A 16,562-nucleotide genomic window follows, 5' to 3' on the forward strand; every position below is an offset into this window, starting at 1 on the left:
ACAATGTCTAAAGCCAGTTTTTGCAATAAATCTTTAGCTGGCTTAAACTGAGTTAGGAGCACTAGTCAAGTCAATGGTTCATAGGCATCCTTGAGTATTACCAGAAAAATTGGATTATCCACTAAATAAGTATACTGAAGTTTGACAGTGTATATCATTTGCAGTAATTATTCTATGATTATCTTCAGAAAGGAAGCCCACAAACTAATTGTTTGTGCATGGATCTAAAAAGGGAAACAGTGGGGTTTCCAAAACCCTGTTCTCCAATTCCAAAAAGCAGTCTTCAGGATAGGTTGCTGTGTTAGCTGGCTGATCTGTCTTTTCATCAGAGGTCTCAATTCCGGCCACAGTTGCATCTTCTGCAGCAGCATTCTTTCATCATAGCGGGGTTCCTGAACCACAGATTGAGAAGCTTCCGCTTCCCAGGTAGCAGTGGCACTAATCCAGGATATATTGATCCTGAAGACAGGTGTTCTGAACATCCTCCTTGCCAGGTGGCAGGTAAATGCATTCATAGATCTTAGACATCCTCTATAAAAATAAGGGAAATCTCACATAGATGCAGAGAGAGGCCCATAGCTGCTCCTCTGCTGAAAACTGGGAAATTAAGAATACTTTAAAAACCAAGCAGAAGTTGCTGAGATTGAAAAATAAGTATGGACTACTATGTCCCCAGTCTCTGATACACAGCTGGATTCTGTGGGGAAATTGAGTAATGTGAAAAGCAGAGGGAGCATCTATTTAAGAGTCCTTTTTCTTGGTTGAGGTAGGTAAAGGCCTAGCCAGGAACTTGTGTTAATTATGAGGTTTATTTTTTTGTGTTGTGCAAGTCTAATATTCTTTGACCAAGCTTAATAATTGTACTTTAGCTCTTTATGCATATATCAGGTTGTGCATGAGGATATTTTCTTTCTGTCAAATCTCATATGGTCTCTAGTATTAAATTGGAACTTGCCATCCTGTCTCTTTCATTTTATGGAGATGTTGGGGCAGTAAATATAAGGTAATGGTAGTGTTGTGCTAGCATATGATAGTGAATTCACTGAAAGGGAGAAGGGATTGCTGGGGCAATATGTTGGAAAGGTATCTATTTTTATATGGCAAACGCTGAAGCGAGAGCATTTTACATGAATTATTATGCAGACACTCACATTCACGATCCACATAATGTTGCTCCTTCCTTGATTTGCTCTGCCCCCTATTGGTGTACGATTGCATGTGCTAACTTAGTTGTGATTACAAAATGAAAAGATCACAGCATTAAGGTAATTAAATTGTACAAAACTACAAAGCAGTGGATCTGTGGAACAGAAATCCAAATGTGTTAGCCATTACACTTTGACCGCTTCCAGAAAGAAAAACTGTTATAAAATCCATTAAGTACCTAAGTTACACCTTAAAGACATGGTTAGCCATGATTTCTTTAAATATGCTATATGGAACAAACCTCAACTGGCTAGGACTATTGGCTAAATTACAAATCATGATTTAGAAGCTGCAATTGCTAGGTTCACATAAATATTAAACCAAAACCAAAGGAAGTATCCTGTGATCTAGTGAAACATATAAATCCAGCCAATATCTTAAGGTATATTTTACAAAATTGTTTAGGTAACTATCCGTTACTAGGTATGAACTATTTCTGACGGTGAAATCGGGAAGATGGCAACTTCCCTTCTCTGCAGCTCCCAAACCTGCTGGAGGGGTGAAATGCAGTGCAGTTTTGTGGGGTATGGGCAGAGAGGCAGTGCCCCTCAGCGGAGATGGACAAAGTCTTTTGCATGAATGTTTCCTTGCAAAGTATTGGATTCTTCAAAAGATGGATTCACTGCTCCAGTTCTTCACTAATGTAACATACCATGCTATTTTCTTTCTGGATAAGCAACTTTATACAAAGTACAGAAATTGGTAACTTAAATGCATGTGTAATTGAAATAATTTTGTGCTTTAAGATTATACACCTCTTATAGGAAGAAACCCGTAAAACCTGTCTGTTGTAAAATGCTACATATGTAGCTAGCAATATCTAAATAATCTAAATGTTTAGCCAACTTGTTAATTAAGCAGTCGGAGAGGAGAAGTCTGAGGTCAACTCGCGCTGGTTTTGGAGGCCCCATTATCACTATCATTGTGCCAGATGTGATGCAGGACTGCAGGAGGCAGAAGCATTTTGGAATGGTGCTGCAGCCATGAGCTCTCTAAATTCCTCTTGACTTCCTCTTGACTTCCTCTCTACGTTTCTGGAGAGTTTTTTAATACAGACTTGGCAAGTCTCCTTGATTCTGCACATTTTAATGGCTGACTGTATTTCTACTTCAGCTTTAGGAGAAGCTATGGTGTTCTAAAGGTTGATAAACTATAATAGCCAGCAATCTGTCCAGCATAGCCCGTGTTTGGGGATTCTGACAGCTACTGTTCAGCCAGATCGGGTTACCAATCCCGGGCTGCAAAACTCGGAACTCTCTAAACGGCAGCAAAATGTCAGGTTTGTGTATTTCTTTGCTGCTAATGGTCATCTGGCTTATAGCTGCTCAGTCGACAATCCCTACACTAGCTCTGTATAAGTGGGCTGCTAACCCGGCTGTTTCTGCAGTCGCCCCCTCCTCGTTCCGGGTGAAGAGCTTCAACTGTTACGCGTCTCGGATGTCTGGCTCCCATTTGAATGGTCCAACAGCAACAACCTCCCGAGGACGCCCGTTCTGGCCACTACTGTCTTGTTACACATTCCCCAAATCCCTAAACGGAAAGGGAGCCGGGGCAGCCGGCAGAAAGGGAGCCGCGTAGGCAGAGGGCAAGCCTGGGAAGCCAAGGCAGGCGACTGGGTGCAATCCCCAACCCAAGCGCTCCCGCCGAGGCACTCTGCGCATTCTCCGTAGCACGCATGCGCCCGAGAGCTTCATTTCCGTCATTCCCGTAACCCGTCTTCCATACAGGGAAGTCCCGTGCATTTTGCGGCACCTCTGACGTCGGCAGCGTAAACACCTACGAGAATAGCCGCTGTGGATTCTCCTTGGATAAACGGGCCGACCTTTGGATTTCAGCAACTGGTAAGTAAGCGGAAGTTGCTCGCGCTGCTTCTTCCGCCGCCTTCGTAGAATCGCTTTCGCCTGCCGTTGCAGCATGGCCACCTCAGGTTGCTTCCGTCTTCTCTCCCGAGCTGCGCCGTCTTCCTCCTGGCGGCTCCTGGCGGCTCCTCTCCGGACTAGCACCGGCTGGAGTAGCGCAGTCCGCCTGGGCCCTTGCCGGCCCTTCCACGCCGCGGCGGGGCTCAGGTAAGCGGCGGGGAGCAGCTCCATCTCTTCGCCAAGTCACCTTCCCGGCCTGAATTGGAGGTGGGCGGCCGGGTAGCTCAGTTCGCATTCCTCTCCTCTTGCTCCTAGGGAGTTAGCGGCTCCAGATCAGGGAAGACCGCGAGGTTGGCTCGAGGAAGAAGGGCGCGGTGCCCATCTCTTGGATAGTCGGCTTGGAGGTCGCAGAAAATGCCAGCCGTGGCTGCGGTCCCTTTCCCCGCCGAGCGCAACATTGTTGTGTAACACTGCTGTGGCTGGACTGCAAAAACGGGTTTTTGTAATCAGTTATGGGACCCCAGTGTTGACCGAATGCGGCCCCTGAGAGCAATTTATAGTTCAGTGTGTTGCGCGAGCAAACAAAAATAAATAAACCATGGTTCTGTTAACCATTGGTGCTTGTGTTTATAGAACACTCTAATCCAAATGGGAATCTGCTTGTTTGTGGCTTTGGGCTTGCATAACATACTTTGACTTTGACTTGTATACCACGGTTTATGATTCAGCAAGCTATGTAAGCATATTATTTAATATCTACTCAGTAAGCTTTTCAGTAAGCACAATTAAGTATGCAGTGGCCTCAAGTTTCATAGGCATCTAGTTTCATCTTACGAAGTGCACTGCTTGCTTTCCACATGTGAAAACAAAATGGTGTAAACAAAATAATTAGTTGCGTTAGGACAAGATATGCTAGCCTTTGTTTTTTGAGTTAAAGGAGAGTTGTAAGCAGTCCATTGTTTCTCCATGTAAATGCAATTCAGTCAACAAATAAATATTGTTGTGTAACACTGCTGTTACACAACCCCACACACAATATGGAGCAAGCCCAGCAGTTCTGTGCTCATATAGGCACAGGATCCATTAAGTTAATCTTGTTCTTTTAAAGTGGGCTGCTGAAATGGGAGTTCAAATGGTGGAAGTGAGACCAAGTGAGAACTCGCCACTATTGCAGGATAACCACTGTCCTGAACATATACTTGTCTAATCGCTCTCTGGCAGTTGCACTTTCTTTTTTTGCAAAGTAGAGGAAAACGTACCTTTCTCTAAGCATTCCAGATCTGCTCTGGAGGATCCCCCAGTCCTATGCACATAAGAGGAATAACCCCATGCAAGTTCTGCACATTGGATTCCACCTATGTTAATACAATGTGGTGTATTTTGTAATTGTGCAAGGCTTCTGCTTCCTTCAGCTAAGATACAGTAGACTACAATTCGTTTTAGAGTGGATGTTCAACATCAGCTGTTTGACTGTTTAAAGCCCCCAAACGGAAATGAGAAGTAAAGGACATATACCCCAGGGGCTTTAGTTCCCCTAGTTAGATAGCTATTTAATCAGCTGGTTGGCATGATGCTGGGATAATTCATAATTTGACAATCCACCAATGACTGCTGTTCATCTGCCACAAATAATCTGGAAAGAAAGAAGATGATGGGGGATTATCTGTCCAGAGTCAGGAATTTGAGATTGATATCCATATACATTGAAATAAATTAAACATCTATCAGCATATGTATTTGTGTGCACTTGAATGTCACATTTGGGATCAGAAAGGCTAAGTAAAATAAAGTATTCTTCAATCAAGCTTGAGTTTTAGTAACTGTAGATCTTGGAAACAACACGGAAGTAGTTTTCTATTGCCACTTTCTAGATTTTTTTTTTTTTTAATTTCCTGGCTTAGTCTTCATCCCTGAGATTTCCTGATTTCCCATTCAAATAGTATCCAGCTTCAACCTGCCTTACCTTTTTCAAGATGCGCCAATGTGGCCAGTTAGGGTTTTTTTCCCTTCTATGAGCAAAAAAAAAAAAAAAAAATTGTCTATCCAGACCCTCAATGGTCTGAATGCAGAATACCCAGAAATGGAAGCTGAGTAAAAGAATAGGATAAATATTCCAACCAGTACTGGCCAAACCAGTTAGATCAAATAGAGGGAAACTCGTATTGATCCCAGATTTTCAGGAGATTCAAGGGCTGTAGCAAGAAGGTGCAGTTTTTCAGTAGCAGCACTGACAGTGTAGAACAACATCCCAGTAATGATCAGTCCTTATTGATGTTCTAGAAGTTACTAAATATGACCTTATTGATGTTCTGGAAGTTATTAAAAATTTCCAAGAGCCTCTCCCTAACTTTATCATGCCATCTTTAACTTCTGTTTTTAACTGTTTGCATTATGTCTGGTTTATGCTGTTTTTATGAAAGTTTGTACTATGGATGTTTTAATTGGTTTTTATATTATGTAAACTACTGAGAGCCTTTGGTTGCTGTGAGATAGAAATGTGAAAAATAAATAATTATAGGCGCTATGGAAATGCTCAGTCCCTAAACTCTGAGCTGAGTGGTTTTTCTGATGGAGATTGGAGCAGAATTGGAGTAATTAAAGCATGTGAAAAATTGGATTAAAACAGAATAATAAAATACTGGATTATTTTATTTTTTTCAGCTCAGAAGAAAAAGTTACAGTGCACTTTATAAATCGTGATGGTGATAAACTAACAGCCAAAGGGAAGGTTGGAGATTCACTTCTAGATGTTGTGATAGATAACAATCTAGACATAGATGGATTTGGTAAGTAAATGTATTTACTTTCCTATAAGGAATTTAAATTCATTTTTAAAAATTGAAACTTGGTGACTTTTGATTCAAAGTTAATCACTTCTAAGCATCACTGGTATAAGTTTTTTTTTTACTAAAATTAGTAAAAAGAATGCCCTAATATTGTTGGTTTGTGTAATATTTCAACAGGTATGTGTTTATTCTCACATCATGTAGTTTATCCTTCTATATAATCTGTCCAGTTGAAGTCAGCTCTGCTTCTCAGTTTGAAAGAGTCCTCTATATATAATGGGGGAATCTTGGTTATACAACTGAATTTGGACACCCAAGGCTGGATTTGTACATTGTGTTAAATGACAAACCATGTTATAACCATAATCTTTTGGACAAGAGATGGCAGCAAAGTTCAAAGTAACCTCAACCCATCAGCAAATATTTACAGACATAATGATAAGATCCACAGCTATACTAAGCCAAAAGCAAACAAATTGTATTGTGGCTTAAATAAAATATGTAAATTCTTCTGAAACATATAAAGCTAGTGGCCAGCTGCTTTTCTGTTTATATTGCTGTCTTTGCTACGACAATTATCCTGCCTTCTTCTTTGGACTTAGACATGGTCCTTCCCAGTTTTGGTTTCTTTGATGCTTTATCTCACCAAGGGTCTCTAATGCACTGCACTGAGTCCAGTGCCACTTTAGTAAATCTATTTATTCAAAGACATACAGCCTTTTTTCAGTGAGTTTATGGAAGCTTACAAACATAGACAGCATAACAACAAGCATTTTAAAACGTAGATAAATTGTGATTAACAGAGCTAAAAATATCAGGAAATTGTAACAGATTTCCAGAAGGGTAGCCATAATAGTATTTTCCAGAAAACAAAAAATTAGCCTCAAACTAATTTGCATGTGTTAGCATATTGGAATCATATGGCATCTTAAAACTGACTTCACACTTTTTAATATTCCAGATACAGAAAGTAAAATTGGAAAGTTTAAAAATACTGTCCACATTTTAAATTCTCAATCTTCTAAATTATCAATTACATTGATAATGCCTAAAAAAGAAAATTGTGTCTGTTCCAACTTTTTTTATGTCACTAGGGGGCATGGCAGACGCACAAATAATATGCTGATGTTTCATGTTTTAAATATTTGCCTGCTTGATGAAATCCTTCTCTTGTTTAGCATAATTTTCTTTCAGTTAAAAGGTTCTGTTGCTGTTACAACACAAATATTCATGTTTTATCTTTATTTGTACTGTATCTGTACAGATCTAAACATATCTGTAGTTTATTTGTACTATCAGGATACGTCTTCTGCATACATTATACTAATTTGTCACAATTAATGTTGCCTTTGATGCTTCTTACTATATCTTTAAACTATTTGAAAGGAGAGAGGAACAAATATTGTAACTCTGCCTTCTTCAGCTTGGTGTCCTCAGATATGTTGAATTAAAATTATCCAGAAAGTAGTTATGAATCGTGGGAGATTTAGTCCAATACATGTGGGGTGAGTGACTTTACTGAAAATGACTTTACTGAAAATTGTGAACAAGACTATTGCTTCATGGTTAACAAACTAATTTGTGTTACAACTTTCATGGCACTTTAAGCTTATTTCATACATCTGTTTTGCCAAACTGTGAAATGTTAATTATGAGGAGGAAACAGCATAAATCCTTCCATTCCCTCCCCCCCTCAAAGATCATACACTTAATATCCATGAAATGCGAAGTTTCTGTACGAATGTGGTTGTCTCACATTAATGTATGGGACAATGTTGATGTTGAATGATGAACACTCAGTGATGTTGAAATGTAATGGAGAGCTCTTAAATGTGTGCTTAATTGTTTCATCTTTAGGTGCATGTGAAGGAACACTTGCCTGCTCTACGTGTCACTTAATTTTTGAAGACCACATATTTGAAAAATTAGATGCAATTACAGATGAAGAAATGGATATGCTGGATCTTGCCTATGGCTTGACAGAAAGGTAAGGTAGAATCAACATAAAATCTATGAGAATATCTTAACAGTTGTCATTCAGTTGACCACATGCTGCTTAGGTCAAGGACAGGCAATGCTTATCTGTCCATGGAAATTACTCTTGACAGGCATCATGCTCCCTTTTCCACCTGTCCTCTGTTATTTTTTAGACTTTAAAAGGAGAGATGGTATCATTTTATTTATTAAAACATAGGCCCTATAAGCATTCTTATATCAAAAAGCTACAGTCCAGAATTCTGTTGGAAGTGTGCTCACCTATTCAGAAAACAAAGATGCCCTGGAACAGTAGGGAGTGAGAGGGAATTCTGTAGAGTGTGGTATGAATTAAGTTCATTAATACTTTGTGATTGAACATACCCACTGTGGCTGCCATTAATGAACATTTTGGTAGAATGTTCACTACTACTTTCAAAATTCCAAATGTGCCCCCTAGCTAGTGTGTTTGCTTATCCTTGCTTTGAATTATACTGTCTAGTTTTTTTATCTGCAATGTATTACTGGTTATCAGGTCAGGAGAGGATCGGACATTTTTGCTTCAGCATTTAGTTAACGGTAGCTTACCAGTTTAATCCAAACCTAATCACAAAGTTAACTTTTGTTGTCCAGTCTTAGGCTCTAAACTTTGACCCTTAAACAGCTGGAATGTTAAGTTTCTTGTGCAAGGTATTGTTTGTAAATCCCTATTTTCTTTACCTTTCTAAGGTTTGCTTAGTGGCGTCTCAGAATTAATATCTAAAACAATGTTATATCTTCACAGAATAAAGGAAATTCATTTATTTAAGTTACTCTTCCATGAAGCTTTACCTTTGCAAATAATCTGCGTTGCCTTATTCTGTTTGTGTAACTTGAAATATTTCTGGAATTATCCTTTCTTGTGATCTTATATCAAAAAGTTAAAGGAATAAAGAGTTAATCACAATATATGTTGTACAGATTGGATGTAGGAAATTTAAAGTTTACTCTTTCTACCTTTCTACCTTAGCTAGAAAATGTGTGAATTACAAGAAGTGAATATGCAAAGCAGATTGAAAAGTCTAAAGTAGTCTTTCCCAGTCAAGGCACTTTCCAGATGTAGAAACCACAGCCCCCAGAATTGCCAAGCCAACATGGTCACTGCTGAGAATTTTGGCAGTTGAAGTCTATACAACTGGAGGGCCCCAAGTTGAGAAAAGCTGATTTAAGGCTAAGTATTTATAGAAACTCTTTCTTTTTAGTTTTTTATCCTTACACGTAATTCTGAATAGACATTACTTCATCAATATATTCTTACAAGTGGTGTTTGTAATATTGTAATTGTAATATTACAATTGCAATATTACAGTAGTACAGTGTTATAATATTGTCTTTGATGCAATATACTTTTTTCCTTCTATAGATCACGTTTGGGTTGTCAAATTTGCTTGAAGAAATATATGAACAATATGACTGTCCGAGTGCCTGAAGCTGTTGCTGATGCCCGACAAAGTATAGATATGAGCAATAATTCTTAAACTAGTGCTTAGGGCATGTTTTGTGATATTAAAAATATTTTACCACTTATTTTTAATTTTTTAATGAAATTTGCAAATACTCATCCTTTGATTATTTGTGTTAAAGTATGAATTTTTAAAAATTACAGTCAGCCTTATTTTAAGAGGATAAAACAAGAGATTTAGAAGGGATTTGTAGAATGATAGACACATGATAAAATACAGTTAAAGAGCAGGCACTTTCCTTGTAAGGAAATAGCTGCTTTTATTTTCATTTAATAACACATCATCACTGCTGTTGCATTCAAGTTTTCCTGAGGTAATAATTACATGCTGGGTTTACAGTAGCTCAAAATAAAAGTCCCCTTTTAAATTATATTTTTCATACTGAGGCACTGACAGTACATTTACCAGAGAATGAGTCACTAGTGATACTAGTCACTATCAGCTGATCAGTTTTGGCATAAATTAATTGTACAATTGTGTAATTGTGCAAAGTCCTCTTGAGACTTATAGGAGTTGCATATGCATAGCTGTATGCCATATTGTGGCCAACATGTCAGAAGCATTTTAAAAGATTTTTTATTAGGAATACTGCATAAGTACCATATTATTTTGAGGAAGTTGTATAGGCAAATATTTACATTTCTGGTGTTGGTCTTCTGGGCTGTGTGGCCGTGTTCTGGAAGTTTTCCAGAAACTTCCAGAACACAGCCACACAGCCCGGAAGACCCACACCAGCCATCGTATTCCGGCCGTGAAAGCCTTTGACAATACATTCACATTTCTGTTTTTGTAGTATGTTTCATTTCATGAACAGATGTTTTATTCCCAAGATGTCACTGAGAGGGAGCCATACATTGCATTGCCATGGGGGCTTTATAGGCATATAAATTTAATAAATAAATAAATAAATGTCCAACTCTAACCCATTTCCTCTTCTATCCACATATTAAAACTGGCAACAATATAATCACAGTTAAAATTTTAAAATAAAATTGTCTTTTTTTGGTACAAATAGCAACAATCAGGCGAGGTTCTCTGGTTAGAGAACATCAGAAACTGAGAATGGGCTTTTTTCAGCTACCACCCATCTCACATCTGATGGCACAGGCACCTGAATGAGGGGCTCAGATTATCTCAGCACATAGACAGCTGGGAAATGCATTCCTTTGGGTACACTGGTCCAAAGCCATGTAGGAAATTTCTTAAATAGAAATACCAAAGCCATGGTATTTCTTACATAGATCTTTTGGGTCTCTTCCATCTTCTTGAAGTCTTTCATATATGCTGAAGCACGGGCCTTCTAGACTACATAGGACATTAATTTGTGTTGTATGGCATGTTATATAAAAGAATGTGATTAAATTATTTCCAGTATGTACCAAGCCATTAAATAAGCTAAGTTAAAAATAAACATTGTCATCTTCCTCAATCAGTCTGTAAGAATTAAATAGCCACATAGATTATAATGAATCCATTTGAGAGGGGAGGGGGGAGGGAGGGAGGAAAGAAGGAAAGGTTATGCTTTCAGTCCTCTGTTCCTTCGTCTGTATTTTGAAGGTGGGGAAGAAATTAATATTACGTAAATGTCTTAGATTTTACTGACAAAAAACTTCATAGATACTGGATATTTTGATTTATCTTCATCGACCAAAACAACAGTTATGAAATGACAAACACAAACAGACTTTACTGTCAAGTTGATCTTTGCTTCCTTGGAAAAGAAAATGTTTCTTGAAATTGTTGGTATGAAAAATTAAACTAATGTAAACTAGTATCAATACTTAGTTTCAGTTTTGTACTTATAAATATTGATTATTTAAACTGCTGAAGAAGTACTTAGTATTTTTCAGTTGTTTTAAGAATCTGAAAATAAACCTTGTCTCTATTTTTCTAAGCTGCTTCCTTATGAGCAGATGTCTTTCATTTTCTGAATATTAGCAATCATCAGGAAATCTTTAACTGGAAGAAAGAGTTCTCTTAAAACAAATATAAATGGTTGAAGCAATATCTTCCATACAGTTGGGTGTTTTATTTTCCCCCATAATAATAATACTCTGAGATAGGTTGGGTTGAGAGAGAATGGTTTATCCAAAATCACCTAAAGAGCTTTCATGGCTGACAGCTGGTCCAGCCCTAATCTTCTATATTTGAAATGAACATGTTTTGGTGTGTGACATTTGAACAATAAAAAATAAACACTTTATCATAACCCTTCCCCACACAATAAAGTTGTATTACATTCCTCCTTAGTTACACTGGTTGTGGCAAAAAAGCTTCCGTACCGAGAAGAACTGGCAGAGGGGGACCATCACTCAACTCTTAATTTTTTTTGTGAGTGTGCTTTGTTTGCCCAATTGTGAAGTCTTCGCAAAAGAGATTTGAGAGCACTATTGTGTCTTGTACCACAGCTTAGTACATCTGGCTTTAATAGAAAAGCCAAAGCTGCATTCCTGGACTCTTGGCCATGCTTTGTGTTTCTTTTATCAACTATGGGTTTAAAGTGGAAGAAAAATTCACAAGCAGATGCAAGAGTCCATAGGCCCATTTAGAACGTTTTCCATCACTGATAATTTTACCAGTATGAGGTGGGAGATAGAAACGAATAACATTTCATTTCTAATGCCTGCTTGTTCTGTGTACTATTGTACTGTGACAATAGTTTGGAACCTGAAGAGTTACTTCATCAATTTTTTAGACTCTGGCTGTTGCCAAGGGCCATTGCATCTAATTCTGGGAACAGTGGGAGGCTGTATCTGGATTGACTGTCCTTTGGAGAAATGCCATATGAATGATCAGAAGAAACGTTTGTTTTAAAATCTAGTGTTTGAGGAAATAACACTGTTTCTGCTAAAAGATATTCTATCTGCCAAACCTGCATCACACTTTATATATCAATCAGTTGCTGCTTTGGTGGATTCCCATGATTTTTTAATTAATGATGCTCCCTGCTTTGACCGTTTTCTGTTGAATTAGTTTGTAGTAGGTACATAATTTGAAGCATCACATCTCCAGTGTACTGGAAAAACAAAGTGTATTAGCTTGAGCAGGTTCAAATACTGAAATGTGTATCAGTTGTCAAGACTGGCTGGCAGCAACTTCAGGAAATTACTCTTGCTCAGTTTTGCAGGGATTGTACAACTTGTTTTCAGATCAAGAAAGATTTAAGCATTTATTGAATTAATACTCCACCTTCTGCTCTGGTGAGCACCGAAAACAGTTAACAGAAGTTAATATATAAACAAAACATGGATTAAAGTTAAATACTAAAATCATCTAACCAAAAAAAAAAAAAAGATCGGTGAAAGAAATGCCGAGATTTGCCAAATCCCCAAAGGGGATGCATACTGAGAGCAACACAGGATGTGGTCCTCTCCTTATGCCAGAAGGATTGGCCTTTGACAGCAGGATCATCTTCAAAAGGGCCTCTCGGTAGACCTTAATAACTGGATAGGTCCATAATAAATTTGGTCTTTTGAGAACAGTTCTGACCTCATTAGGTTAACAACAACAACACTTGGTTAAATACAATTGGCTAATCGAGTTGTGCAAACACAGTCATTAACATGAACCAATTCTCTGCATGCCTTGCTAGCTGGCATTCTGAAGAGCATTACACAAACAAATATTTTGTTGCAGTTCCCACTAATTACAACCTAGTGAAAAGCTTGATCTAGAAGTTTCTTATAAAACAAGTATTAAATATATCTTGTCTGCAAAACAAGTTTTAAAAAAAATAATGGGCTTTTTTCATCTCAGGAATTTCAGATCTTGAAGATTACTGTGTGCTGGGAAGGAGAATAAGTTACTTTCTGTTCTCAGAATGCAGTGATTTTCCTTTTGTTTCTGACTGGCTTATCTCTTACAGAGTAAAGGCTCATCTGGGATTTCTGTTTGAAAGGATTGCATGAAACTAACCTTTTTGGTGTTCTCTTGAAACCTGTGGTATTTATAAGCAAATTCTGTTTACCTCTTCAAATCAAATTGGGTTGTCTACCAAAATGGCAGGGTTATAAAAGTGTATGTAACTTCTAGAACAATTCCTTAGTGATAGCTCCACGCTGTAGGATCTATTGAACTTTGCCACTTTTGCCAAAACAGAGAAATAATCTAACCTTTCACTTTAAAAATGCCTTTGACTACAATTCCTTTTATCCTGCAGGGAATGAAGAGAACTGCAGCTAAAATATCTACAGCATATTCGGCTGGAGAAAATTGTAACACTTGGTACTGAGATAACAACTTTGAACTGACCTTTCTCTGTTCTCCTTTTGGCAAACGGGGTAAATCCTCCAAAAGGGAGTAGGTTATTTTTTATTATTATTATTATTATTTTCCAGCTGCTTTCAATCTCAGGTTGTTCCTGATGAGTGCAGTTCTCTTGTGTTTAGAAATTTCTCCAAAATCCTGTTCCTGCAAGATCAGACACATTAACCTGTATCACCAATCATGTTTCTTTTTATATATACTGTAAAATGGAAGGGGTGATGACATAAATCCTCTCTGGCAGATTCCCTTTGCAGGAGTTCCCCAGAAAAAGGTAGCTATGATTCCTGACGCTCTCTGTCTGTCCAACTGGAAAGTCCTTAGCCCTCTTAGCCAGGACATCTTCCTTCAGCCCAACTCTAGGAAAATAGAAAGGGAGGTGCTTTGGATCTTTCTGCCTTAAGCCCCGAATGCAGAGATTATTATGCCTGTCCTGAAACTCAAAACTATGGAACCATGTGGTCTTGAGGAGGTTTTAATGAAAAATTCCCTTCTAAAATGAATAAAGCCAGATCTCTAGATAAAAAGAAAGGGTTTATTGGGAGATTTCCTGTACTGGGTCATAGAAGTGACTTCTGAAGCTTTTTATACTTCCGCTAGCACAGGGAGTCCTTAACCCGAGGGTCTGTGGATAGTTTTCAGGATGTCCATGAACTTGGATGGGATATAAAATTACAACTTTATTTTCACTAACCTCTACCTGAAATTTAGCTTTAATTTATATTTTCATTCAATAATAATGTAGGCAACAAAGTAATTTATGGCCTCCAGACTCCAAAAATGAGTGTTGATTTCAATAAATCTCACTATCTAAAATTATTATACCTTTAAAAAGTGAAACCAGAATACGTTTTATTGTGTGCAATACCCTTTTCTCCAAAGCCATGTAATTCATAATGGTCAACACAGTTTGTATTTCAAAGGTTCTTTTGTACCTAAATATCCATACAAGCCAGTAATATTTTGATAATTGTATTTGAGCATAATTGGTTTCCTTTGTTACACAATTTATATATACATATTTTATTTTATGCATCTAAATACATTTTTCTGAGAAGGGGTCCATGGGTTTCATTAGATTCTCAAAGGGGGTCATGGCCCCAAAAAGGGTAAGGACCCCTACTTTGGAATCTTTTTTCCAAATAAGTAAACTGCTCCTCCTGGAAAAGCTCTCCCAGAGAGACAAAGTCAAGTTAGGGTCAGGGTGTGCTACTAATCCTATTAATCAAAGTCTTGGAAGAGTGAGGTACCTCATGGGATAAACATATCAAAATGTATCCTTGGTCAAAGATCAAGGCAAAATAAGAAAGATGGTCAAAACCAATTTGAACAGAGAGGTTCTTTTAGAAAATCAAGTGTTTAAAAAGTAAAAATAAATATGTCCATTAGTTGACCTGGACTTCTGGTGACAGTTCTGAAGACAGGGCTGAATAAAAAGTGAGAGCCTTCAACCTTTCACTCTCAGGGGTCTTTTGTTTTTGTTTCTTTCACACCTTGACATCATCTTCTGCCCTCATCTTCCCCATCTTCTGGGGAATGGCTGGCTGGGGAATTCTGGGAGTTGAAGTCCACACATCTTAAAGTTGCCAAGTTTGAAAAACAGTGGGGTAGCTGCTTGATAGTTTCTACTGCCACCACCTATCTGCTTTGGGGTACCTTTACCTGGCATCTCCCCACTTAAACCTGTTGCAAAAGAAGAGATCTCCATAGCCTATGGCCTGACTCATAACCAAAAAGTGAAAAAAATGCTAAAACTGAAATGTTAAAACACTACTTGTAGCTTTGAGGCATGCAGCTAGAGAAATTGGCTCCCCCACTTTCCTTTGATCAATAGCACAGGATATAAAATACACTTTATTAAAAATAAGAAAACAATACATAAAGCTTCCATTTTAACTTTGGGCAGTCACATGCAAAAACAGTTAAGAGTGGATGATATAAGCAGCACAATGCTGATAAAAGCATCTTAAAGGAATCTTCCATAAAAAGGTGTTGGGTAGAATATACGCTTGGGGCAGATCCAAGGTGGTGGTGGGGAATCTGCTATGCAAAGAGCCCAGAGTGTAACAAATGTACAATAACTGAGCTGGGGCAAATACAATAAACCTTGATCACAATCATTATAGAAGGAAATTGAAGGTTACTATATAAGCAACACAGGAAATAAGGAATAATCATACTGTAATCTTGAGTAGACACTTACACCTTTTGAATGTGAAGCTCCTTCCTGATTCAGTTTTACGGTACTTGCTTTTTAGTTTTCTGGAAGTTCCAAGCTTAAATCTGAGACTGAGGGGAGATGGTAAGACCCACTGGTTCCCACCTTGTCATCCTTTCTGCAATGCCCCTGCCTCTTCTCACCTGAATAGGGAGGGATTTGTTATTTATTTATTACAATTATTTGTAGGCCACCTACTCAAACAACTCTAGGCAGCTTACAATCTGTTTACATTTATAATGTCCATGAAAATCAAGGAACTATTAACATAGTTAATTTTCTGCTTCATCTATCCCATAACCTAAATTCTAATTCTAACCCAAACTCTCTATGGATGAGGATGGGTTTAGCCCAGTTTCTAAAGGATCAAGGGCAAGGACTAGCCTGACTTCAGAGGATCAGCTGTTCCAAAGGGAGGAGACTGTCACTAGAAATGCAACTGGGTTGGGGGACTCTCTTCCTGCCTGTGTGAGCAGGCTGGTGTCATACTTACAAAGTTCTCGGTCAAGAATTTACACACCATGGTCCACATCATATTTGTTAATATGTAAATGTAAACGTAGCTGGATCAGACTTTAAATAATAAAGATCTGACTTGTCTGCCTTCTCCTGTTTGACACAGAAATAACTTCTGCATCCAGAAGAAGCATTGTTCCCAAATGAGCAATATAACTAGAAGGGAGATCTTTCTGACAAAAGCTTTATTTCAGAGAACAGTCAACTTTGCCAGCATATAAAATAAGCAAACAGATGC

The 16,562-nt window shown here is 38.1% G+C and overlaps 1 protein-coding gene across 2 annotated transcripts in view; it reads left to right on the top strand.

Moving 5' to 3' along the window:
- The first annotated feature begins 3,053 nt into the window (after positions 1–3,053).
- Positions 3,054–16,562, top strand: part of FDX1 (ferredoxin 1) — a 54,097-nt gene continuing 40,588 nt past the window's right edge. The window contains exons 1-4 of one of the 2 annotated variants that reach the window (XM_007430823.4): positions 3,054–3,272; positions 5,727–5,851; positions 7,709–7,838; positions 9,228–10,021. In XM_007430823.4, the coding sequence (XP_007430885.1) occupies positions 3,121–3,272; positions 5,727–5,851; positions 7,709–7,838; positions 9,228–9,342 (522 nt within the window). In that variant the 5' untranslated portion in view covers positions 3,054–3,120 and the 3' untranslated portion in view covers positions 9,343–10,021. Of the gene's footprint in view, positions 3,273–5,726; positions 5,852–7,708; positions 7,839–9,227; positions 10,022–16,562 lie in introns of those variants that run through there. The other variant, XR_015796104.1, reaches the window with a different exon arrangement.

This window comes from Python bivittatus, unplaced genomic scaffold, assembly GCF_059951505.1.
Source record: "Python bivittatus isolate LINGU-HERP-01145 unplaced genomic scaffold, Pbiv_v1 ctg000340_np1212, whole genome shotgun sequence".
In the NCBI taxonomy this organism is placed as follows: domain Eukaryota; kingdom Metazoa; phylum Chordata; class Lepidosauria; order Squamata; family Pythonidae; genus Python; species Python bivittatus.